Raw genomic sequence first — 26,461 nt, forward strand, 5'->3', positions numbered from 1 at the left:
TCTCAATGTTTCTGTATTCTCAATGTTTCTGTATTCTCAATGTTTCTATATTCTCAATGTTTCTATATTCTCAATTAACAGGGTGATAAATATTTTGGAGTTGGGGGATAACTCAGCCCCAGAAGATCAAAATTTCCAAGACAATTTACGACAAAAGAATGAAGTTTGTTACCAAAGGTTTTGCCCCACAACAGAATTATTACAAACAAGCAAGCAGCAAATAGGACAAAATATACAGTATTTTTTTGTGGTTCAATTAAAAAAATTAAATATCCTAGTAAACCATCATTTAATTTCCCAGAGGGTTTTTCCTGCAGGCTCTCCCAGCTCTGATGGTACTCACTGTGGCCAGGTGTAATACCCCCAGTGTGTTTTCTCCACAAAACAACAGGATTCCCAAGCTTCCTTGGTCTTTGGCAAGCTCTGGCTGTTGTAGTGCAGCCACTGGTTGTCGGGTCTGTCCCCAGCCTGGATCCTGGAAGGCTTTGGGCTCCCACCTGCTCCCATAGGAATTTATTCAGCATCAAACTTGCCCATTAACAGTCCCACAAAACGTTAGTGTGATTTACTAAAACATTCTGAAGAGCTTTTGTGTCCCACTGCCCCGAATCTACAGCCTTAGGAGACTGAAAGGAACACCAATGGAAGAGATCTCTCTATTAATTTATGGGATTTGAAATTATTTAAAAAAAAAAAAATCAAAAAGGAGATGTACAAATTCTCACAAGTGACAAAGCTTTCTGAAAGGAGAATCTCTGAAGTTTTAACCCACTTTTAAGAGGTGAATAGCTGAATATACACCCTTGCAAACACAGGACTGTTTAAAAAAAAAAACTCTAAAACTGAAAAATTACCAATTATATACCTGTATAATTACATTACCTATATAATATATACCTATTTGTTTAGGACATTAACCACAAGAGAAAAAATAAAAGCTTGTGATTCTATGTTTAATTTAACCAGAAAAGCTTTTTGAAACGTCTTAGGATAAATGTAAGACGTTGCTTATATTAAATAAAACTTACTTATTTCGTAAGGGCAGATGGGCACTTTCTTGTGTGTTCTCTTGAGCTGCTTGAGAATCCCAGCCACAGCTGAGATGGCCACCTGAAAGGAAGAAATGGCCATTAATGTACCCATTCCACACATTTCCCCCCACAAGGATGTGGCTCATCATCCCTAAAAACCCAGTGAACGATGGAGTGAACTTGGTCACAGCCAAAAGGAACCAATCCTGGTTATTTCAGGGGAAATAACATGACTTTATAGCCCAGAAAAACCTCCCCACTAATCATTTGAGTTTAATAACTTTAATTTGATGTTGTTTTAATAATGTGGGGGGGAGGAAAAAAGGTTTAAGTTTCGAGCCTCACCGAGGCAACAACGGAACAAACAAAACACACAGAGATGGCTCCCTTCAAATAATAAAGTGCAGGTGGGGGGAAAAAAGCAGCCATCTGCAAAAGAAATTCTGCAATAAATAAGGAGGACTGGCTCCATCCCACACTTTTCACAGTTTACAGACTTTACATATGTCACAGCACAGCACTGCCAAGGCTCGTCTCCCTGCACGAGGAGCGTCGGGCACGTGCGCGGCTGGGAGGGGGAGGAGGAGGGAGATCCACCCCCCCTTTTTGGGCTTTATCCCTAACCCCTAGGAGCTGCAAGGCAAAGGAAGGAAGTTCTTTGGGGTTTTTTTACCTTCCTGACCACGATGGCATCGTGGTTGAGACACTGCACGAAGAACCTGATGGCCCGGGCGGGCAGGGGCCGGTCGTCCCTCAGCAGCAGGGACAGGAAGCCAATGCTGATGTGCTCGAACTTCCAGGGCCTAAAAACAACCCCCAGATATTCAAAACACAGTGTTAAGGACCACAGCCGCACACACAAATTATTTTATGTGTTAAGATGATGTAAATACACTTGGACTAACATTTCCTCTGCCCTCTGGGCACACACACAAGTGGCCAACAAATGTTCGAGTTTGTGGTGGTTTGTTCATCTTGGCATTTCAATAAAACACAGACCTACAGGGATGTTCCTTCACAAGCTTTTAAACACAAATATTATGGTAAGAATTAGAACATATTTGGATGTCAGTGTTAGTATTGCACAGATAGGGCTAGAGCTTTGTTCCCAGGACAAAAAAATATAAATGTTAAAACTCCCAGTAACTCCCAGGTCAGACAAATTAGAGAAAAAAGCTTAACTCCAAGATGTGGTGATGCCTCATATTAACACATCAAGCTCCCAGTGGAAATGAATCCAAGACCATGCTAACTGCCCTCCTGGATGCCATGGATATTTAATCATGTAGCCACCCAAAACAACTCTCATGCACAGAAAGGGAGACTTACAGGTTCCTCTGTTCCACACAGTCCAGCAGCATGTTGACCAAGTTCTCGTAGTTCCTGAGAGAAACAGAGGGTAATCATCAGCCAGATGGTACTGAGAGAACCAGTTAAAACAGGACAAAAGCTCCTCAGCAAAAGGTGAGCAAAGGCAAAAAGGAGGAGGCCAAAAGGAAACAGGAGGGCAGAAGACAGAGGCTGCCAAGGAAGGAAGGAAGGATGGATGAGCCCAGAAGACAGAGGTTGCCAAGTCAAGAGAGAAGATACAGCCCACCAATGCCTGGGCACTGTGGATTTCCCATTTTAGCCCTTTTGGGTGACTCCATTTGATGTGCAGTAAATCCAAGGAGCACAGGCTGGTGTGAAGGGAAGCTGAACTCACCGCAGAGCCTCAGCGCTCTTCTCCTTCTGTCGCTGAATTCCCAGCTGGATTTCCTCTGAACCAAGACCTGTGAAGTCTGATTCTGGATGAGCTGACTTTTGCAGCAGGACAGCTGCCTCCATGCATTTCTCTGGGACCTATCGAGGGGGAATGAAAAGATTTGGGACTTCACTTAAAAAGTTTTTAATGTCTGTTTTGAAATAAGCAGAGAGCAGAATTTCCTTGTCCACACAGCCAAGCCTGAAGCAGGGAACACAACCTTTTGTGCCCACACAGCAGAATTATTTCTCCCAAAAATGTGTTTTATTCTATTTTAAAACAAAGGTAAGAATAAATTTTAGTATTTCATTAAGAATAAAAGTCGTTTATGGATTGCTTCTATTAATTAACCCCGAGCAACCTGTCACTTACTGCAAAATCCAGCCCAATGGTCTCGTACTGCCGATGGATTTTCTCTGCCAGGTCATCAAAGAGTCTGACTATGGATGGTTTTTCCAAGGACATGGCTTTGCTAAGCCCAGAGGAGACAATGGCTGGCCAGGTCTGTGCAATGCAATCCCAGTCGTGGAGGTTTGCCAGGCACACCCCGCTGTGATTTCCAAGGAGACAATATAAGGCACCCTGGGAAACGAGAGAGGGAGTTTGGGAAGGTTAAAGCCTTGCTCCTGTGTGACAGCACGGAATAAAAATTCATCTGCAGCTCCCAACTCATCCAAATGTCCCATAAACACTCAGCTATGCGGCCTCACTGTCAAAATAACTGAAGGTTTCTCACAGATTCCTCTTCATTTAATGAGATTGGAAGCCCTGCCAATTAATTTATCCCCAGAATGGCTGATTTCTGAATTGCATTAGAGGAGAGATGATTCACAACTGCTTCATGAGTGCTGCCACCTTGACTGCAGCTCCTCAATTCCCATTCCAGAAGTTAAAAATAGGCCTCAACACCCATTTTGGTGACACCTGAGCAACCAATGGAATCAGGAACCAATATAAACACAAAATTCCTGTTGAAAACAGATCCAACACAAGCAATTCCTTACACTTGTCATGCACAAGCCACAAAAATATTAGTGATGCTGATACAAACAAGCACTTTCACCATTACAAATTCCCCCATAAAGGCACTTTGAAGAGACCCAACACAAAGGGAAGGAGCCAGTACTTTAAATTGCTTTTGGGTGACATCCTGCCGGTCGGGACGCAGGAACTCCAGGACCAAGGGAATGATGTCTCTGCAGCAGAAGTTGTAGGTCCCCAGAGCTGTGAAGAATGCCTGCTGAGCTTTACTCCTGACCTGTGTGGGGACAGAGACATCACTAGGAAATCACCTAAAACAAAACACAAGGACTAAAAAAAAAACAAACAAAACCATCCTCATCCATTTCAGAGACAAAATTACTTGGAGGAGGTTTATAAACACCTCACCCTTCTCAGAGCTGACTTTCTATTTGTGCACAGAAACAAAATTACTGGCAGGAGGTTGTGAACACCTCACCCTTCTCAGAGCTGTTCAGAAAAACCTACCTCTTGTTTCTGGCATTTATTTGAGAACAGCTAAAGTTAAAGAATTTTCTTCATGTTGCCAGAAACAAAGTGTTTTTCAGGTCATTTGAAAAGCAAACAGATGGAATAGCAGGTTTAGAATATATAACCACTGAAGAGATCAACAAAACACTGCTCATATTTCAGTTGAAAGGGGCTGCTCCTCACCTGACCATAGGAACTCGTGGACAAACACAGAAGATCCCTGATCATCTCCTGGTGGGAAGTTTTATATTCACAGCCTTCCATCGTTAGTGTTCTCAGCTGAATCCATGGAGAAAACACAAATAAAGGACAGATTGTTTTTTCCATTTCACACATACCAAAGAAACACTAAAGCAGGATTATTGTTATGATGACATTTAGCAAACTGTGCAAATGAGTTTTTTCGAGGAAAGTAATTAGTAAGGATTGAGGGGGAAGAATTACCTCATGCTGCAACATAACCCTGTCAATCAGCAGAGCTCTGATATGTTGTTTCTTTCCTTGAAGCTGTAAAAAAATTTAAAAAATACAACATAATTTGGTTTAGATTTCAGGATCATATCAGCAACTTAGGAACTATTTCCACCCCTCCCCAAAGCTTTACACAGCAGAACCACTGACCCTGTTCTCCATGGATTTTTTCACCAGATTAAAGCTCTTCCATCGCGAATCAAACTCGTGCTTGTGAGACCCCTGGAACTGTAAAACATCACTAATGATCTGTGGGAAGAAAGAGAGGGCAAGAGTGATTATTTTGCAAAACAAGCCACCTTGCCTTAAGCATTACAAATTAAAAGTATACCTTCATTATTAGAAATTGAAAGTATACCTTTATTATTAGAAACAGAGACTTGGTGTCATCTTCTGAATGATCAAGAATGTAGCCTGCAATTGGGAGAGAAGCAGCTTATTATCAGACAGGCAAAGAGCTTTCAAAAATTAACAACGTTTCTACAAAGCTTAAATTTAGGAATTAAAGGCAAAGTAAACAAATTGTCTCATCTGTAAAATCATAAAGCACAACACAGCAGTTTTTAGCTGGAGGAGAGGCTGGACTTACGCAGCAGTTTCCTTGTAACCCTTGCGATTGTTTCTCGGTAATTCTCCCTTGAGAAATCTGGAAGAAAATGAAACATTTTGCCTTTATTATATGATAGCATAAAAAGCAGTTTATAGACAAGCAAACCAAGGGAAAGCCAGAGCAGACTGGGCAGAACTGGCAGTATGGACCATTGCAAAAATAATATTTCCGAGGACGCTGCTCCCATCAGTTTTAACAATGCCCACGTAATGCAAAGAGAAGAATCAAAATTATGGTCTCCAAAAGAACTGCAGAAAAAGGAAGAAAGAAAGAAAACAACACCCAGGACCTGCCTGACCAGAATTAGGATCTACTCACCATAGTCAACACCAGTGTAGAGTTTTGTCTCTTCCAAAGACACCAGGCTTGGGACCCTGCATGAGAACAAACCAAGGATTAGAAATCATTGAGGAGGTGCATTTCACTGCCATTTCATTCATTTTAACAAGTTAAATTTAAAAGTTAGCAGCCCAAAGATATTTGGATTTACTAATAATACGTCTCTGTTGTCACATTTATAAATTAACCACCCCTACGTGGGTCAGACTGTTTGTCAGAGGCAGGGACATATATGGGATATAAAAATAATATATATATATATATATAAATAAAAATAATATAAAAGTAATGACATATGGGATATACAAATAAGTTTTACTTACAGATGAGCCACCCTTTCTCCTTTCAGAGGAGGCAGAATGTTCCCAGAACCAATCAGGCAGTTATGCACAATGGCAAGACTCTGCTGCACATCATCTCTTAAACAAAGAGGAAAACCTGGTTACTTCTCTGTTAAATCCTTGAAAACACACAAATGATGAACCATATCTTTTTTGTGAAGGTTTCTGAAAGCTTTTTTCTTTTAGGTACATCAGTCCTAAACACAGGAGGGAGCACTGGAGGAAATCAAGCCGTGCTCGTTTGATCCAACTTAATTCTATCACAGAACCACAGGACTTTTAACTCCATTTTCTGAAAAACTTGGGAGATTTCACATTCTGATAATTATGATCATAATTCTGGTTATGAGAATTCACATTCTCATTATCAGATAACGAGATCAGCTAATGTGAAAACAGGCAGCTTTGCTCCAAAAAAAAAAATCTCTTTAATAAATTTTATCTAAATCTCAGACAAAAACCTACGAAATAACTCCTCACCCCAAGGCTGAGCCAATTCCTTCCCACCACGGGGATGCAACAATCCGAACAACTTCTGTGTTCATTCAGGGAATTAAGGAATTCCTTTTAAACCCCTCTCAGCTAAAGCAGGAGCTGCTGTTTTTAGTAACCTGGTCAGACAGGAAAATCTGTAGGAATGTGACACAGCATTCCCTGCTTGGCAGCACGTGACCAAATATCAGCTGAGGTATATTTAGCTGCAAGGACAGGAAGGTTTAACAGGAGGAATAAACAGTGCTTGGGATGTCAGGCCTGTAAACAGCTCCAGGGCTCTTTGACACCTGTAAATGCCCCAGCACACATTAAACTCAGCTCTGCACTAAGAATTTTGGGATCTCTTTCGGATTCTCATTTCTGTTTTCTTCCAGCCACGTCTTTAACAAAGTGATTGTTTTCTGTACAATTACTCCAGGAGGACAGGACTTTCTGTAAGGTGGTATTTACACTGGAAACATGGTCTTTGCACATGGAAATCTTTGGCTCCACTGTCTTAAAAGGTTTGCTGATTTCTTGAGGGTCCCCACCTAAAATCAGGACCACACATGGTTTTGTTTTTTTCAAATCTTCACAGATTTGAGGAGCAGCTTCTAGTTGTGCTTCAAGATTCTTTTCTTCAATGAAATTATTCCAGTTTTTCAGCAGTGATTCTACAGACTCTTTTGATCCATATTTCATGTCCCAGATATCCAGCTTGAACATCACCTCGCTGGCAATGGCTGAGCACAGCCCATAAATGGTATTCAAGAAAAGTGCTGGGGTTTGTGAAATGAATATTGCTGAATCTTCTTTTCATTTCCTCTAATTTTTCAGGCAAGGCCAGTGGCATATTATTCTCATCTCTGTTCTTAAATGACTGAAGGGTGTCCAAGTGAGAATCAAAACAATCCATCAAACTCTTTCTTAAGCATTACAATTTTTTTCTCTGAAGAGAGACATTGCTTTAAATGGGTCCTGCAAACCAGGCAAAATCTTCAGCCTGCAGATGTTCTCCCTCCTGAAGCCAAGCCTCAATGCCACCCAGAGGGGAGGGCAACATCTGGGCTAGTAACAAGACTGGGCAACAATGTTCCTGCTGGTGACCTCCCTGACTCAGCTCCAGCCCTGCAGGGACAGATTCAGAGCACTGAATCCACTTCTTCTCAGGGAGGGAGTGGAAAAAGGCACATTCCCAAAGCCACATCAGCCTCGTGTTCCACTGCATGGCTTAGGGACACAAATAAATGGCTGTGCCAAAACAAGGGAAGAGTCCAGAGGAAGGAATCCCTTACTGCTGCCTGCAGTTCAGTGGAATCAGGATCCACTCCAATTCTGTTCCACAATTTGTTTTAAATAACTTGGTAAAGGGTCTATATATTTATTTCTGTTTAAAATCATGCTATCCATTTCATGGAACACACTTCCAAGCTCCATGTATTCTTAAGTTAAAAATCTTGGAGATCTTAGAACAATGTTAAAGTCAGTGCAGCATTACAGTATTTGACTGCTTAATTTTTGCAGTGCCAGTATGATTGTCAATAATCCCTGTGGGTGGCCAAATGCACCTTTTCTCCATCTCACCTGGACATCTCCAGTTCTCCAAGTGCATAGAGCTCCAGCCTGGTGAGCTCAGGCTGCAGGAAAGTATCCAGCAAATAAAAAGCAAAGTTTATCTCCTCGGATGAGGGAACATGCCACTGGATGTCCAAGTTCCACAGGTCACCTGGCTTACCCCAGTCCTATAGGAAATACAGACATTTATTGTTATTCCATCTACGAAACAAATTATGGTTTTAAAAAAATTAGCATTTAATATTAATAAAAAACCCCCTAGTGTTAACTAGCTAATGCTGTAACACAGTTATCCTGACAATTCTAGGAAAAACAATAATGTAAAACCACACAGAAATCCCAAACCTCTACAATGTCTACACATACCTGAAAAAAAAAAAAAACAAACACATATCTGAAAGCACTAAAAGGAAAAGGACTGCACAGGTCTAACTGAAATATAACTTGATTATTCCTTTGACTGGATACAAATTCAGCCACATTCTTAAGTACAATTCAGACTTTTTAGAGTCCCGTAGAGAACATCAAAGTAACTGTGAATTTTTTCAATTTCAGACGAGGAATTTAAAAAATACGTGGGGGTTTTTTGTTTGTTTCATTTTCTGTTGGGGCACCCAGGATATTTGTTTGTTTTGAAATGATTAACTGGCCCAACTGGATGTTCCCAGCAGTTATAAAACTGTACTGGCTTTCAGTAACAAGCACTGGATTATCTGCAGTTGGGAGGTTATGCAAAAGAACATTTTTTCAGCAAAAATGCAGTTGTATTTTCAAACAGGCCAGCTGGGAACTGCTGCACTGTTCATGTGGAACACAGAGATCAACCTCAAATCTTAACAGACAACCAGCACATGACTTCTGACAGCACCAGTCACTTTTAATATTGTCACTTCTGCTTTCATTTATCTTGAGCTCAGCAGAATCACTGTTTATTGATTATTCTGCTGACCTGTAAAGTGCCCCATCTCCTTGCTGTGTATTATTGTAGTCATGCAACCCTGGTAAAACACATATCACAACCCACTGTAAAACTATACTCAAACAACAGTCAGTACTCATTTTTTGCTACTGATATCATTTTAATTAACATGTCACTTTGCTTTCAAAGCATCTTGCAATTACACTTTCCACTGCTGCTGCCTCCGTTCAGAAACCTCCAAATAAAACCGAGCCACACAGCGTATGATTGTTTAAAAAAGAAAAAAAAACAAAAAAAGTCAAATCCTCTAATCCTAAATAAATGAAAATCCTTGCCTTGATAGGAAAGTATTCAGAAAGAGGCTTGTCAAAGCCACCTGGCACACTGCAGTACTCTGTGGGGTAGATAAGTGTAGCAGAACGAAGAAGGTGGTGCAGTAGGTTACAAGACAGAATGTAACCCTGCTTACAGTTCAAGTGGAGGGTGCGCTGCAGTATCTTCCCAAACTGCTCCCTGTACACAAGCAGTTGCTTTCCATCCACACGGGTGATCTGGGAGGGGAGAGGAACATGGCAAACCATCAGTGCTGTTGGAGGGGCCATTCCCCTGTGTCACACTGAACTCAGCTGGAAGGCTGGGCTTGCTCGTGGACTGCCACTGCCACGGCTGCTGGACAGGTTTGAGTGACACAGAAGGGACTGTGACATCCACCTCCTTCCAAATTTCCTAGCAATACTCACATACATTTAAAACTTAAATTAAAAGTACTCATATCTACCAAAAGCATCTCATGTTTTCCCCCTGCATCGATCCCTCTTCTTTCTCTCCCCCTCAATAATTGTATTAAATGCTTTAATTTCATTCCACGTGCACACTGTGTTTCTCTTCTTCAAACAACGGCCACTCACGTCCCATTTTAAGTCAGAAACAGAAGCTGTGCAGCATCATTCATACACTTGTTTTGGTTTAATGGAATTTTTTCTTCTTCTTTCAGGGGCATTAAAGAGGATTCAGTGACACACAAGCACGGGAGGAACATTCTTTGCAATACCTCTGACAAAAGCTGAAGATTCCAAAGCAGCTCCTTGTCTAGTTCTTCATCATGTAACACATCATCATCTAGAGGAACAAGGGACAAGCTCTGCTGTAACCACACTTGCAGCCAAGCTTTCCAAACAAGAAACCAGATCCTTCCACTCCAAAAAGCTGACTCTTAACCCTCCCACTGCATCCTTCCAACTTCCCACTCCAACTCCCGTGTCCAGCTGGGAGTCACTTTAGCCAGTGTAACATCCTGCAACTGAGGAATGTCTGGAGGCATTTTAAACTGCCACATCTTTAAAGGATCACAGCCCTGCAGTCTGACAGATTTCTGCCCTGAGATCACACAGTGGTTTGGTTTTTTTAGACAACACGTTGGATTTTTCCATCATTGAAATGAAGTTGTGGGAAAACACAGCCAAGTTTTCGATGCTGTTTTTACTTTTAAGAAAAGCCAACCCAAGAGCAAGCAAGTAACACCAGAAGTGAGATGAACTTACTGACTGTGAGGTGAGTTATAACGTTGCAGCAGTGGGGCACAAAGAGCTTCAGGGACTCCTCGGGGCGGCACTGCAAACAGCACCACACACAGCCCGGGTTAGAACCAGGGGCAGCTCAGCACACACTCTGATAACAATCTAACAATATCACCACAAAAGAGAGAAGACTAGATTGCATCTCAGCTCCAATTCAATCTACAGCCTGACTTCATGACTCTCGTTCAATAAAAGCTAAATTTAACACGAGGAAAACACTGTGCGAATCAACCCCTTGAAATCTGCCCGTGTGCAACCAGCCAGTTTTAGAAGATGTAACACTAAGAACCACCTAAAAATCAAGATATTACACAGGAAAAAGCAGCAGCACTGGCTTTTTTTCCCTTTTTAAACTGAAGGTGGAGTGGATTCAGAGCGTGTTCTCTCACTTTTACTGCAGCTCGGCACATGTCGGCGACCATCCGACCGGCGACTCTCGTCTCAAATATATTGGAAACAGCAAAGTTAAAAACCTTCTCCAAGGCAACCTAAAAACGAGCACAAAGACATGGAGGTTACTTTAAAAAAAAAAAGAAAACTAGGTATCCCAAAATGTTTGATGTTACTCAGAAGGCAGCGTTTGCACTCTTCTAAAACAGAGGACTGCAATCAGGAAGCACATTTTAAAACAGTCAGAAGAGGGAGAAAGCAGCTCTGTGTAATGCCTAAAATATTCCCTTTGGGAAGAGAGAAGGTGGATAAATCTTGTTGACTAATGTAAGTTTAGGGTGCTTCTGAGAAAGTACACAGATAATAAATCAGTCTCCAAAAGGAAAGCTGCTATTTCATGTGTCACAGGGAAGGAAAGTCAAGACATCCCTTACTTAACAAGTAAATAGGGAATTAAATTAACAACTATTTAAGTGCCCAGCATGTTTTAAAGCAGCTTATTTCCACCCAGTACCTTGCAAGGCAAGCTGAATTATACACAGTGTGGATCCCATGAGTACTCTAATAATGAAAAAATCAGGGAAAATACTAATTAAATACTCAATGACAACGCAAGAATTAACTGAAGGTTTACATTAAGCAAAAGATTCCAAACAAAAATCATATCAAAGTACCCAGTGCAGTGGTTCAAAATGCACAAAACCTGGCATCTCCAAAAAAAAAAAATACTAAAAAAAAAATATATATGAAGGCAGATATAAATGTGTTAACCCAACCTACAAGGAAGGAACCTGTCCACGTAACAACACGGATGCTCCACCCCCTCTCTCTGAGTTATTTTAATCCAGATAACTTTGCTGATCCCATTATCCAACAGCTCCTTGAACAGCTTCTTTTGCCCAGCTGCAGGAGTGGAAGGGAGAGGGAGAAAAGGAAAGCAGGGGATTGGGTAGGTCAGCAATGATCAGGACGTGAAAAATCACAACCTGAACCCACAGAGGGATAAAATAAACTCTCAGAATGACTTCATCATCTGTTTGCCAGGGAGCACAAAGAACCCAAGAGCTCTGTACTGATGAATATAAATACAGTTTTCCTTTCCCCCCCCCAGCCCTTTCCTTGGTTAAGTGTGGAAGTTCACAACGGGAAGAATCCCAACACCCCAGTTGTCAAAATTAAGCTGCTTCAATCAGAAGTTTACACACCTTAAAGATGTCCTTTGAACACTGGGTAAGGATTGTACTGAAAGTAGAGGAGAGCCCCAGTTCCACCAGACTCTCCAGGTGAGTCATCTTCTCAGTCTCAGTCTCCTCTCTGGTTTGTTCTAGTGTGCTGCTCTCTATAAGTCCAAAACACCTACAAAATGCAACACAACGTTAGCAAGTGAAACTTGAAAGTCTGGAATCGAGTTCCTTGTGCCAAGCTTTCCCCTCTCCTCAGCTCACTCACCTATCCATGAACTGCAGCACGAAATCCTCAAACTCAGCAGATGCAGAGCACAGTTCTCTTTCCACCTGCAGTTTGCCACCACAGAAGAGACACAAGAGGTTGGCTTTTCTCCAGGAAACACAACACAGGACGTATTTCCTACATGAACTACTTCAACACCCCCTCCAGTGTCTAAGTGAGAACAGACCACAGCACATTTCCCACTGCACAGGCTCGAGGACACTCCAAGAGACAATTATTGCACGTTCCTTGCACTGTCCTGTCCCAATTTCCTGGCCTGGAGGTGTATCCAAGGAACCTCTGTGGTGAAATCAGGTTTGGCTCCATGCACACAACCTTTGGCCTTGCTCCAGGGGGTCACTGAGTGCCAGAGGTGGGGACAGACCTCACCTATATTCACATTAAACCCTCAGGGTACAAACCCCTTCTGATTTTTGGGGTGCTGCAGCTCTGGGGCAACGAAACCCACCTTGTGATCTGGGCAAAGTGCAGCTACTGCTGCTCTCTGAGCTACAAAAAGCCTTCTGGGAGCAAACAGGGGTGGTGATAAGGGGGATAAGACTCACTGCCTAATGGTGTTACTATCTCTTGGCTGGAGGGGATTAAAAAGCATCCCAAGAGAAAGTTATAGAATCTCAGTCAGGAAAGGGAAGAGGAAGAGGTGTTTATTTAAAGAGCAAAACAGCTCTGAAAAATGAAAAAAAACCCCACCCTAATGCACTATTTAAAATAATTAGCAAGTTGGGGATTTTTTGTGTGTTGTTTTGTGTTTTATGGTGACAAGGACTTTCAAAAAATTAAGAGTAACAAAGCTATTTTAATACAAAAATTTACATGGCAAGTGACCTCTGGAGACAACACAGTCCAACCTCCTGCTCAAAGCAGAGTTAAATGACACTACACAGGGCCCTTGAGCAACTAGGTTTTGACATTTAAATATTAAATTGCATGAATTAAACATTCCCTACAACAAGAAATGCTCAGAAGACACGATTTGCACACTGGTATCAGCTCTGCCACGCTGCCCAGAAGCAAACATGATCCATATCTTATCACACACTGCTAGAAATTCAATTGAAAACTAAGTGATGGCTTTGTTTTCACAACTTACCTCTGAAAGATCATCTCTCTCTTGCAATACAGAGGAACAATCTACTAAAGGCACCAAAGTAGAAAATGTTGCAATGAACTGGAATGTGATCTGTTGGGAGTTGCAAAAAGCTCTTTAGTGTATTGTACTCTACACATTAAAAAGCTTTTGTCATTTATAGGAGCTAAAGCAAACCATACTAAAACCAAAAATACGCCAGAGCCCAAATCTTACACCCCAAAACTTCCAACAGTTATTTCAGATTTCATAGACAGAACTTACTAGTCAGCAGTGTACAAAAATTCTCAATTTTCTAAGTAAAATAACCATTATTTTGTGCCAAACTTCAAAGTTACAAACCCCTATAATGTTTACATTGTTTTAAGTAAATTAATACGAATTTCTGAAGGTGTGGACTTTCAGAACCTAATGTAATGAAAAGCTTATTATATAGGTCTTTCTTTTGATGTTAAAAGACTAGGAATATTTGTTGGGAGCTTTGGAGCACCTACTTAATCTTGTGGTGCAGAGCTGCCCAGAAAGTCAGCACAATGCTTATCACAATCACTTTGCACTGTTCAGTGAGCCAAAAGCACTATCCCAAATTAGAGGGCTGCAATATTAAATTTTTATACCTAAAACTGTGCAGAAAAAAAAGGCTAAGAAATTCTGGCCACACGAGAAACATAAAATTTTTTTTCTATAAAATACAAGAAAATATGAGTTGGTTGGATCACGATCTTCTTAAAAAAAAAGGAGATATTTCCCCACTCACCATACACTTGCTGAAGTCGTTGGGATCCACCCCGGGCAGGGCTCTCATGAGCAGAGGTAGCATGTGTGTGGGACCCTCAGGGAACCACCTGCCCCCCGACACTAGGCTCCGAGCCACCCCAATAACACAGCTCAGGGTGGCCGTCAGCTGGTGGGGCTCTGTCAGGGTCTCCAGGGCAGGGTATGTTCTGTGAAAATCCAGGACAGTCGGGTTAGGAGGGATAATGTCGCAAAGAAAATAAAAGTTTTCTGCAGAAAGGGTAAAAAAAAAAAAAAAAAGGGAAATCTTGCATGAAAAATTCGAGCTCATCAAGGGTTCTGAAATGGTTTTCTCATTGTTTTCCAATGGACTCAACGCTGACCTGCTACCAGGCTCCTTCCACTTGATCAGTGCTATCCACCAGTAACCCAGGGTTAAATAATCAGTGCATGGGCTCCTACATTCAAAGCTACAATGATTTCCCTGCTGGGACTTGAAGTGCACAGCTTGCACCAGCCTCAAGTGTAGGGTTCTTGTGGCAAGCACGGAAATGTGCCCTGGCTGCCTCTGAACAGAGAGGGGATCTATGGCTTCAGGTTACACTGAAGTCCAGACCTTTCTACCAAAACCTGGGAGGTTACTGGGATTTATAAACATTTTCTTTTTACGCTCAGTATTTTAGCAAACTGCAACACTTCCTGCTGTCATCACCAACCCACAGTTCAGACAAGAGTCACAGTGCTACCCCTGCCCTACGTCACCCCAAGCGCAGCTCGGCCAAGCGAACGTGGAACTGCAGCCAAGGCAAACATTCCAGGGATAGTTTGAGCTGCAGAGCAGACGTGGAGTCTGCTCTCAAAACAGCCAGAGCAGCCATACCCAGCACTGCTGCCCTTCTTGGACCTGCTGTGCTCTAAATGGTTCAGGCAAGAGCAGATTTAGCAAGTTTTTACAAACAGTTGAGTCGGTGAGGTGAGGAACACAGAGGAAGCGCTCTTCAGTCAAACTCATTTCTCCACTGGTTTTAAAATACATGTTGTTAAAAGCACAAAAGACTGCACAGGGAACGTGGACAGGAACCAGGGGGAAAGCTTTTCACTGGAACAGGAAGGAGCTACGTTTCTCTTTGGAAATTTCAGGCACCAGGGCATTAGAAATAGTGCAAGCTCAGTATTTCTCGGGAGCACATATCTGGTGATTTGCTTATGAAGTCAGAGCCATGACAGCAATTTTAAACAACCTGTAACTGTAACACACCCTGAACGAAACAGAAATATAAAATATATGTTTATTGCTACACAACTCTCACGTGTATCTGGCCCAACTGAAAGCCAGAGAGAACGTACCAGGTGACTTATGAATAAGGGGTTGCTTTTTCAACTGATCCACCCACTATTTGACACAAAATGCTCACAGACATGCACAGCACCTGAGAACTGACTACCCTAAAGCACAGGAGCTGTCAACAGCTCTAGTCCTCCAGAACCAGTCCATTTGCCCCAGAACAAATCAAATTAATTAAAATAAAAACGGAAGTCCTCCCCTGCTCTTACCTCTCGAGCACAGGTGGAATTACCAACTCAGGGCGCATCAGGGCCAGGTTCTGCAGGGCCTGGGCAGCCTCCAGGCTCCCAGTTTTACTGAACATGGCCAGGAGAACGGGCTGGATGATGCACTGCACGAAGTCTGTCACGTCCTGGTCCGTGAGCTTGTGGCTCTCGGGCACCGGGGTCAGCCAGGTCACCTTCTTGTAGCGCTCGCGGTGCAGCCTCCTCACCACCCCACTGGGCAGCCTCTGCAGCAGCTTCATCAGCTTGTTCTGGGAACACACAAGAAATGCTGGGCAGGGGCTTGGCAGCAGCAGGATCTGAGCCCCTCAGTGCACAAGAGACAATTAATAACCCAACATCTCAGAATCACACAGCTGCGACACAGGAAAACTCGCAAGAGCTCTGAAATACAACGTTTGTCATTAAACTTCACTTCTCAAAATGTCAGTGATTATGCTGCCAGCACTATGCCCTAGGATTTAAAAAAAAAAAAAAATCAGGAAAAACACAAAGAAAGGACATCCTCAAGAATCAAGATTATTTACCAGCAATTAGGGCACCTTTGAGAGCATTCTCTGCACATTCATGTGTAAGCAAATACAAGTCAGCTCCTCCAGCACTGCTGTCACCAGCCTTGCTGTATTTTCTTCTCTACTTTCTACCAGCTATCACAGGGAGGTTCTTACATTCTCTAGCAGAGAATTCCACTAGTTAAACCATGCTTCAAAGTAGAGATGCATTAAAAATCCTTTTGCCTTGTTTAACGGAATCACAGAACAGTTTGGTTGGAAGGGACCTTAAAGCCCATCCAGTTCCAACCCCCTGCCATGGGAACTTGGAGACAGTGGGTCAGCAACACAAAAGCTACACCATACAAGTAATATTGATGCTGTGCATCAATATCCTTTCAAGTGCTGACTTCTTTTCCTGGCTATACACGAATTAGGTGTGTTGTTTTGGACTTCCAACCTGCAACTAGGTTAGATGTTTGAAGAACATTCCCATTAGCCGTGGTGCTGACATGAAAATAAGAGCAGGGTCTGAATGACAGTGTGGTCACAGAGACCTGAATTTTCAAGATCCAAGCAGCACACAGCAGCAGAATCTGGCTGTTGGAGCACATGGGGCATTGACCAAGAGGTGTGACAGGCTGAAATGACAGCCAAAGTTATTGTGGCAGCACACAAACACTCACCAGCCAGCGCCCGTTGTTGGAGGGATGGTAGAAAGAGGCAATGCTGTTGAACAGGCCAGACAAGTGCTTCTGCACCAGCTTACTTGGGCCACCCTGGGAGGAATAAACCACAGAACTTTGTGACACAGAACAAGTTCAAATGGACAGCTAACAGCACACAAAGTACAAGCGGAGCACTCTCCCCACGGCAAGACCTCAAAGCATCAAACCCCATCCCACCCTCAGCTCGGCACTAACAGCAAGTTCTCTCCACCCCATCTGCTGAGGTTCACCCTAAAAAGAGGATTCAGGGGTTCAGCAGGTCCCCAGTGTGTCCCCACAGTGGCATTTGCAGCTGCTGTGGAATAAACACTTCCACCTCCATTCCACACTGACAGTGGAACGATGTACTTGAAAACAAAACTTGGGGAAAAAAGCCTAACCCCACTCTTTTGCAGCGCACTCAACATCACAAACATTCATCTTAAAAACATACTTAAAGCTTTGCATGGGTTTGTGGTTCCCTTTATGGAGAAGTTTACTCACCATCATGGCTGTGATCCACATGACTGCATGTCCTACGTCGTAAGCATTTGTTAAGAACCTTGGAACAACCACCTGATTGCTCCCCACTGGAAGATTTAAACTCCTCAAAATCCTAGTAAAAATCTGAGAAGGTGAAAAACAAACATTGGCATAAGTTAATTTATGCCATAAAATCAGCATAAAAATAATTTTCTAATCAAAAGGTGTTTGGTGGGTTTGGTTTTTTAAAACCACGTAAGTACCACGAACATGTTTTTAAAAAAATATAAATCCACAAGCAGAAAGATTCCAAAGGTCATATATATTATTTTATCACAAGAATATGACTAAGGGCCTTCCCACAAGAACATGGGGTTAATTACACATGAGAAATGAGAGCTCTCACCTTTGGTACATACGGATCCCAGTCTATGTACCCGATGTTGTCCGTGGCCAAGCGAGCAAAGAGGTTCACTAGATGCTGAAAATGACCAGAAAAACAGGGAATGTTCATTGGAATATGTGGATAATAATATATCTACTTCACACATGCAAGATAAAAGCTACCCATGGCACAAAAGCACTTGGAAAGGGAGGTTTCACTCCATCAGAACCATCGCTGCCCTAAAATAGCTCCTATGTACAGACACAGCAGAAAATCCCCCCAAGGCCTCTGTTCAGCTTTCCCCAATATTGAGCTATTTAGGACTATTTAAGCTCTGCAGGATCCATCCTAATCAACGTGTGCTGGCTGTCACATTTGTGTGCTCTGGTTTAAACACATCTGTGGCTTGCAAAGGTCACAGGCATCAGCTGTCAGCTTCTGTCCAGGAAGAATTAGACACTCCATCACCAGGAGACAGTCCTGTGAATCCCAGGGAACTGAGAGATGTCCTCAGGGAAGAGAATTGTCATGGCTAAATCAGAAAGGAGATGAAGTCTCAACTCTTCTGACCGTGGAAGAGCACATCAAGCAGCAAGTCTCCTTGTAGGAGCTTTGTCCAAGTCAGGACACACCAAACAGGCTCCTGGTGCCTCTTCCAGTATCTTGAAGCCAAAAGGAAGGGTCTGAAAGAATTCTGCCTAATTCAGAGACACACAGGCACAGAGGAACAGGCACCTCTCCGTCTGAAGGACACAACAAGCTTTGGAAAACCCCACAAGCCACACCTGACCCAGCCTGAAGACGAGGGTTATGTTTTCTTAAATGACCCACCTCCTTTGCTTGGTATGAGGAAATACCCACTGAAAAACTCCCTGCTCTGCACACAGACAACTGACTCCACAGCTCCCCTTCAAACAGCCACTGTAATTCCTGCCACAGCAAGCTGAGGAAGAGCTTGCAGCACACAGAGGCTTAAATGGGATTGCAGAGTCAGAACTCATGTGTCTAATTATCTGCATCCCAGCCTGATGACGTGAACAAGCCTGACTTTAGGAAGTGGGCAAGACAGCAAAGGAAACAAGAAGTGAAAGCTTGGGGGGGGGGGGAAAGCAAGCAAACTGTCAGCATCCAGTTATCAGAGACAACATCTGAAAGAGGGCTGAGGATTATTTGTCAAACTGTTTGACAAAAACAAACCAAATCACGATATTCAAGTGTGGGCTGTCACTGTTCTGTCAGAAACAGAATTAGGATTTCGGGGGGGGGAAATGGCCATTAGGAAGATGTAAAAGTTTATACAGGCAACCTCAAACAGAGCTTTGGCATCTCCCACATTCAAATGTGGACAGCTGCCAACTGCTGGGACCTGGACTGCCTCCCTGGACTTGTGAGGAAACACAGCTGAAGCCAAAACCACCTACGGAATGTGGGACAAAGGCGGCGTTCAGGGGTGGCTTGGGAATCAGCTTTCTCCATGGGCACTGAGAGTTCTCCCGGTGGACATGGGCAGGAGATTAGCAAAAGCAGCCAGATGGTCAATGAGCTTATGTTCATACTGAGTATGGGGAAAAAAACCTGGTGATAGGCCAAGTTTCAGTGCAGCAAAGCCCAGGCACGGCTCACACCAACAGCACCTGAGCTGCTGCTGGGGGGCTCAACAGAGAGCCTTTCATGTCTCAAGTTTGCATCCAATCACATGAGACACACAGCAAGGGCACACAGGTACAAGGCAGACTATTTTCCCTGGAAGATTGAGCCCAAGGGAATTTTTTGGCCAAGGGGAGTCCAGGTTCTTTACTGTACCCCAAATAAAGATGACAGCAGCTCATTGCAGCGAGGACAAAACATCGCCACTCAAAATGAGGGACCAATGATGTGTTAAGATAAAGACAGGACAGAATCATAATTTATAGAAACCACAGGAGCACTTTGAACAATTCTAAGTATCAGCAGGCAGCATTCCCAAGGCTGGAAAGAAAAGCTAGTGTGAGCTAGCCATTAAATAATGTTCATCAAGCACAACTGCAGTCTCATTTATTCAGACAGTAATTGCTTGCTACCAACAATGAAATTATTGTCTCTGCTTTCTTGTACTAGTTAAAGCAGAAGAGAAAAAATCCATTATATGACTGTTTGGCTTCAATTCCTTGCAAGCACACTGTAGGAATATTTAAATGAGGGTTTCTTCCAGTGTAGGTGAAAGGCAAATACTTACCCCTTCCCACTGGGGAAGATTTTGAACTGACACCCAAAGGCCTATAAATTCATCAAACCAAAGCCTGAAAGAGAATAGAGTCAAAATAACTTTAAAATTGAGAAAGCAGCTCTCACACTGAAAATGTATCCCTCCCTTTGCCAGGTTGCAGGAACTCACCCATCCCTCAACCCCTCCAGCAAGAACAGGGATCAACATGGAATGCTTGTAGCCCTTCACCTCCCACAGCATCCCTCCACCCCAAGTCTGATCCTGAGTTTCAGTCCTTGCTTTTTTTTTTGTTTTTTAACTTCTCCTCCTCTCAGTCTGTTTTGATCCCCCTTTCACACAGTGGTTTCCTCACCCACCTCAGCTTCGCCATTCAACATCCCAACCCAGGGAAACCAGGTGAGAACAACCCACACCTCATTCCCCTCTGCCTTACACCCTGAAACTTGTCCCTGTTGACCAACAGTCACCAGTGGCATCATCTCCCAGTCTGAGATCCCCCTGAGGCCAAGGAGCAAACCCTCCACGCTCACATTCCCCTTTCCAAACCGCATTCCCTCCCCTCCTGAGGCTGCAGCACACCCAACCCAGTGATCCCTCCCTCCATGCCCCACACAGCCCTTCTGCTGGCTCAGAGTAACAGAATTCCTGTAGAGAATTCCTGCAGTGTCCCAGGACACCCACCTGAAGCCCTTGTGGTGCAGCTCGGGGGGGAGGGTGGTGGGTAGGAAGAGCTCAAAGTAGGTGATTGCCTTCTGCATGGTCACGTCAAAGGGACACATCAAAGGCCTCCACTCATCCAGCATCTCCCCAGTGGCATCTTCTGGGAAATATCTGGAAACCAGGAAACCACTGAACACACACACACTGACTTGGCTTTAAAGTTTGGGTCTGTTTTTAGATGTAATGAAAACCAGCTCCTAATTTGTCAGAAATGTCAGTTTTACAGGAGAACCACGTGCGTGCAGCAGCCCTCAGCTCCACAGAGCCTTCACAGAGCAGAGGGAAACCAAGCATCATTTTGGGAACACAAATTGAAGGGTTCTTGTCTTGTTGGACCAGAAAAGGATCTGCACAATGCAAAACCCCCCCACTGTGAAGGCTGGACAAAAATCCAGCAACTATGATTCACATCGTAAAAAAGATCATCTAAAGGCACAAGGATCATTTATAGAAACATCACAAGAATGCTGGTTATTTAATTGCTGGTTATTTAATTTAATTAATTTAAATTAAATTTAATTTAAACCAAACCAAATACCTATGCAGTGCAGTATTTTAAATGCACAGCAGATACAGCTGTTTACACAACATAATTATTGCAGCTAAGGCTGTTAAAAAGCTAAAAAAAAAAAAATAGATATTAACCATGAACCAAGCACTTACGGTCTGCAGCTCTTCACAAGTGTTTTCAGGACACTTTCTACAGAACTGAAACGAGAAAGGAAACATTAGGAATAACAAATTACCAAATTTCAGTGGCAGCATAAAACAAACAACCCTTTGCTGACCTTTCCCTGGAGAGCTTAAGATAATGTTGATGCAATTAACTGTCTTCTGTGAACATGCAGCAGCTAATTCCCCTCTGCACAGACCTAATCATAGCAGTTAAAACTGCTCTGCTCAGCTCCTGGCTCTGCTTTTCATGTACTACTCTGGTATTTCCTGCTTTGGAGTGAAGAATTATTATCATTTCTTGTAAGTAACCTCCTGCATTTTATCCATGAACAACCAGCAGAACAAAGGAACTTCTTGGGCGAATTGAAAACACAAACAGAAAAAACGGGTTTATGGACTTCATGAATCAGATAAATAAAGGCAACAGCTTCAGGAAGTTGTTATTTTTTGGCTCCAAACACCACATCTGACCTTTGCAATGGGGTTTTGGTTTTTGCCCAGGGGTTCTAAGAAAGAGAAGTGAACTGTCTGCAAACCAAGGGTTATTTCATTTGGGTCCCTCACAAGTAACAGCTGATTTTAGAAGTGTTTTCATCCACAGCAAGAACATGATTTGAGAGATCATTTCAACACAAACTGTCACAGGAAAGCATGAAAGCACTTAAGGACTAAATCTCAAAATAATAAAGAATAAAAGGGGAGGGAGCAGAGAGACCAACCAGTGGAACCATAAAGGTAATAAATGGTCACATTCTTCACATCTTCCACTTGTCACACAACCACCTCAAGACTAAATTGCACTTTAATCCAAAAACATTCCCTGAATGAAAAAATAGAAGTTCTGGCAGAACTTCCTACATCTTTCAGATATGCTTTCTGTACCCTGAACAGAAATACTGCATCCTTTAGTTCATCATCCAAAACATACAGAAATGCCATTTTGCTCAGAAAAAGATGATGCCAATGTATCATCTTTATTGCCAACGATCAATTAATTCTGAGACACACAAACACTGAGCATGCACACGCTGCCTCTCCAGTCCTACACAAAATAAACTGATCCCATCCAAGCCAGGAGGAATAAAATATGGATAAACCACTATTTCAGTGCAATCCAGCAAAAGCCCACCCAGCCCTCACAGCACTACTTCAGTTCAAACAGAGCTCTAGGAGATGCAAAATTAGGGATATTTTAGGCAACAGTGACAAAGTCAAGTCAGGACCTCTCCCAGAAAAGAAAATTTTAAGCTGACTGATAAGTCTAACATTTGGAGAGGAATGACCAACTAAACAAAACAAAAATCAGACCAAAACCTGCAGGAGGCTCAGGAAAATTCTGGGTTCAAGTGAATATTGTCCTTGGACGAGTCAGAAAACAGGTAACAGTTGTTCCAAGAGTAGATAAATAAAGCATGAACCAGCAACATTCCTTAAGAGCATTAAAAATTAACAGGATAAATGTTTGTGTGACAAAACAAACAAGCTCTGCCCGTGCTGTCACACTCCCCTCGAGTGTCACTGAGGAAAACCCAAAGGAGGGGAATTTGAATAAACACAGAAAATCAAGTTTTCAGCCAGATCTCAGCACCTGCCAGTGTGAGAGAGCAAAGGAGAAAGGAGGGGGACATCCCAACCTGGCTTCTGATCCCAAATTTAGGAAGCTGGGAAATAAAAAACAACAGCAAGACGATTTTGTACCCAAGGAGCCTCCACCCAAGAGACAGTCCAGGCACAGCCCAGCTAGAGGAGACATCCTGTAATATTCCCATTTGGGGACTGCTAGTGAGGAAAGGACAGGACAACACAGCTGGGGAGATGTATTAAAAAACACCCAACACCATTTTAAGCCCTGTCATTAGTTATCTTTTTGGCACTGCAGGTTTATTTTCTCCTTTTGGAAAGGGCACGGTGATGTCGATTTGCAAATATGGGGGTTTTTTCCCCTGCACTTTCAAAGAGAAACATGTTTCAGTTAAAATGATTAACATAAAACTGACAGTGTTGACTCATAAAAAAGCAGCAGGAGCATGAATTTCAGTTTTTAGTGAGAGGTATGGGCTGTAAGGGAAATTCTAGTCCTGAAGTGGACACTCATGACAGAGCTCAAATTAAGACAATTCAAAGAGCAACCAGTCACAGTTTCACAAATTATTTTAGAGAATTCCTACCTGCCATCACTGGATCAGTACAACTGAACCTTTCTTTCTAAAATACCCCAAACAAAGCAATTCCACTGCCACTCACACCAGTTCCCTGCATTTCTCATACACCAAAAATTCCTGATGGTTTCCCTGTAAGAATTCCCGGTAAACTCTTGACACAGAAGCCCTTCACAGCCCCAAGGCTGTGGCTGGGTGGATTTTCCAGCAGCCATGACCTCACTGCTAAAGCACTTTCCATGATTTCACTGGTTTAACAGGAAGGTACATCCACTCCAGAACCTGCTCCTGCACCAGCACTGATTTCACCCCTACCCAGACACAACAATTACTCCAGAGTAAAATCCACCTCTCGTTTGACCCCTGAAATACATTTGCTGGTTGAATGAGTTAAATTAGAGCCTCTGATCAGCCACTTCACCCCCGTTCTCTGGCTCCCCAATTAGAAGATTTCACATCCAGTGCGACATTCTCATCACCAGTGGTGTCGTGTTAAATCCTGGGCTTCCAGAACAACCATTTATGCAGAGAATTCCCCCTCTGTGTGTGCCAAGTGTTACAGTCCAACAGAACATGCAGAAGGTACATCAGCCAGAGCTGAACAACAAAAAAAAGTCTTTCTTACCACCTATGCAAAACATTAAGCACAAATGTTTTAGGTGAGGACCAGCCTGGTCGATATGAACTGAATGTGGGGAAAAAAAAAAATAAAATAGAATTAAAACAAGAGTTAATTTAACAGCTATAAATCAAATCAGCTTTTTTTAAGTATCCCTTGATTTGCACCAAAAAAAAAAAAACCTTGAAAAAGAAGGAGCACTGTATGAGAAGGAATCGCACTGCATGGAGTGGGATAAAATCGAGTTAATCAAAGCTGGGTGCTGCACACAGACCATCCCAATCTCTCCTTTTCCCTCCTGCAAAAGTTCCCTCCCCACTACCAAGTTTCTCTCACACAGCAAATGAGAAGTGACCCCCAGAGCAAGGTGTGCAGGTGCAAAGATAAAAGCTGAAATAAAAATAAGCCAAGGAAGGCTCTGCTCTTTCGCATCCTCACCTACAGCGACCAAAATAATGCAACTGAGCAAAGTGATGTTTCCAGCTACACAGACACCACAGAAATCCAGCCTGAAATGCTCCAGAACAAGTGACAAGGCTTCATATATTTTCTTATCAGCAAAAGGATCTCCCCCTCAGGAACCACTGCTTCAGGATTATTCAAAAAAATTATTTTTTAAAAGCAAATCAAACATTTTCACCTGCATTTCTTCACAGGAAGGTTCAATTCGACCAAACATAATGCATCACCCACGTGCTACCTTTTATAATCTGTGGTTTACAGAGCAGGACTTTCCTAGTTAGAATCACTAGGAAAACTGTAAATCCTGGAAATCTGACAGATGGGGAGGGATTGACAGGCAAAGAAAGCGAAGAAAACAAGTCCTCATTTTTCCAATCACCAGAACGTGTCTAAAATTCTTAACTGGGGGGAAAATAAATTATTTCTCCCTCTCATGGCATCTCTGAGTCTATCCATGTATTTTCTACAGAAGGTCCTGTGCATTCCAGGTCCTGGCAGTGATTACAGCACAGATATTTAAGGGCAGTACCATCTCTATTTTTTCCCAAACCCTTATTGTGTTATAGAGTAGCAGAGGTTTAACTTAATATCTGTGCTGGTTTTGACTGGGATAAAGTTAATTCTCTTCACATTCTTCCCTGCCTTTAGCTCAACCCCTGAGTTTTCCCATTTTTCCCCCCCCCATCCCGTGAGCCAGTGGCTACGCAGGGCTTAGCTGCCAGCTGGGGTTAAACCATGACAATATTGTTAAATATTCCACATTAAATTTGTTAAAACCTGGGTTACCAGCCCAAAATAAGTTGACCAGGACCCCTGTTCCAGCATATTTAGAAATTCATCTCATTCATAAAGAAACACGATGCCAAACCCAAGCCCCTGGCAGAAGGAGCTCCATGATTCAGTGCAGCCCTGCAGGCAATTATTTGAAATATGCTCATGAAAACACAACCAGAGCATTTCCCACGTATCAAACTCCAGGGATTAGGAGCAAATTACAAAGTGCTTTAAAGCATTACAGGCACTCATGGCCCAGCAAAGGTTTCAAAGGGCGAACTTACTTGGGAAACCAATTTAATCCCAGATGTTCTGTCTTGGAGTACAATATCCTCTCCAGCATTTCGTAAAGCGGTCTCCATGGCAACTCCAAATCATCCCTGGAAAGCAGCTCTTTTTTCCTGGTAGGAAACAGAACACCAAGCACTTCAGGATGAAACGCTCACAGGGAACACCCCAGCCCCTGCTCCCAGCTTGGCACCCGCTGCAGGAAGGCCAGGCAGGAACAAGCTGGCCACTGGCAGCATTCCCAAGGTTTTCCTGACTAAGTGAAGTAAACGTTATGGAGCTGTGAGCCAGCCCTCACCTCCCCCTTGGTTGAGATTAAACCTTAAGACTTGGCTCTCTGAGACGTTTGCTTTTCCTTATAGGGGGAAAAATTCCATTCTTACATTTCCAAAGCGCTCCCAAAGCACAGTGGGAGCTCCTGAACCCACGGCAGCTGCCCAGGGGAGGGGAGTGAGGTGACCTGGGCCAGCACACACTGAGCAAGGGCTCAGGAAGTGTCCCCAGGTGGCAGAAAGGTGTCCTTACTTCAGCAGGTTGATGAGCAGCCGTGCAAAGCCCTGCATCATGCTGATCTCCAGCCTGGGGATGGTCACCAACTCATAGAGCAGCTTGATGAACAGCACGTGATCCTCCCGGCTGAACTTCCTCCCGTACAGGCGGATGTACCTG

General features: G+C 43.0%; 1 protein-coding gene across 1 annotated transcript; it reads right to left on the reverse strand.

The window, feature by feature from the left end:
* Window positions 1-69: 69 nt before the first annotated feature.
* On the reverse strand, window positions 70-26,461 carry LOC113962125 (proteasome activator complex subunit 4-like). The gene is made up of 32 exons (XM_027672929.1): window positions 26,318-26,461; window positions 25,789-25,905; window positions 21,479-21,523; window positions 20,777-20,926; window positions 20,105-20,168; window positions 17,911-17,985; window positions 17,526-17,648; window positions 17,001-17,093; window positions 15,809-16,074; window positions 14,277-14,463; window positions 13,523-13,612; window positions 12,412-12,476; window positions 12,168-12,318; window positions 10,962-11,060; window positions 10,537-10,606; window positions 10,047-10,114; window positions 9,331-9,546; window positions 8,086-8,243; window positions 6,010-6,105; window positions 5,666-5,721; window positions 5,327-5,383; window positions 5,096-5,151; window positions 4,888-4,986; window positions 4,711-4,773; window positions 4,450-4,545; window positions 3,902-4,033; window positions 3,148-3,357; window positions 2,737-2,873; window positions 2,361-2,414; window positions 1,705-1,834; window positions 1,029-1,110; window positions 70-497 (listed from the first exon to the last, which is right to left on the reverse strand). The coding sequence occupies exons 1-32, from the start codon at window positions 26,356-26,358 to the stop codon at window positions 340-342; spliced, it is 3,504 nt and encodes a 1,167-aa protein (XP_027528730.1). The 5' UTR covers window positions 26,359-26,461; the 3' UTR covers window positions 70-339.

Source organism: Neopelma chrysocephalum, unplaced genomic scaffold, assembly GCF_003984885.1.
Source record: "Neopelma chrysocephalum unplaced genomic scaffold, ASM398488v2 Primary Assembly neopelma1_109205, whole genome shotgun sequence".
Classification (NCBI taxonomy): domain Eukaryota; kingdom Metazoa; phylum Chordata; class Aves; order Passeriformes; family Pipridae; genus Neopelma; species Neopelma chrysocephalum.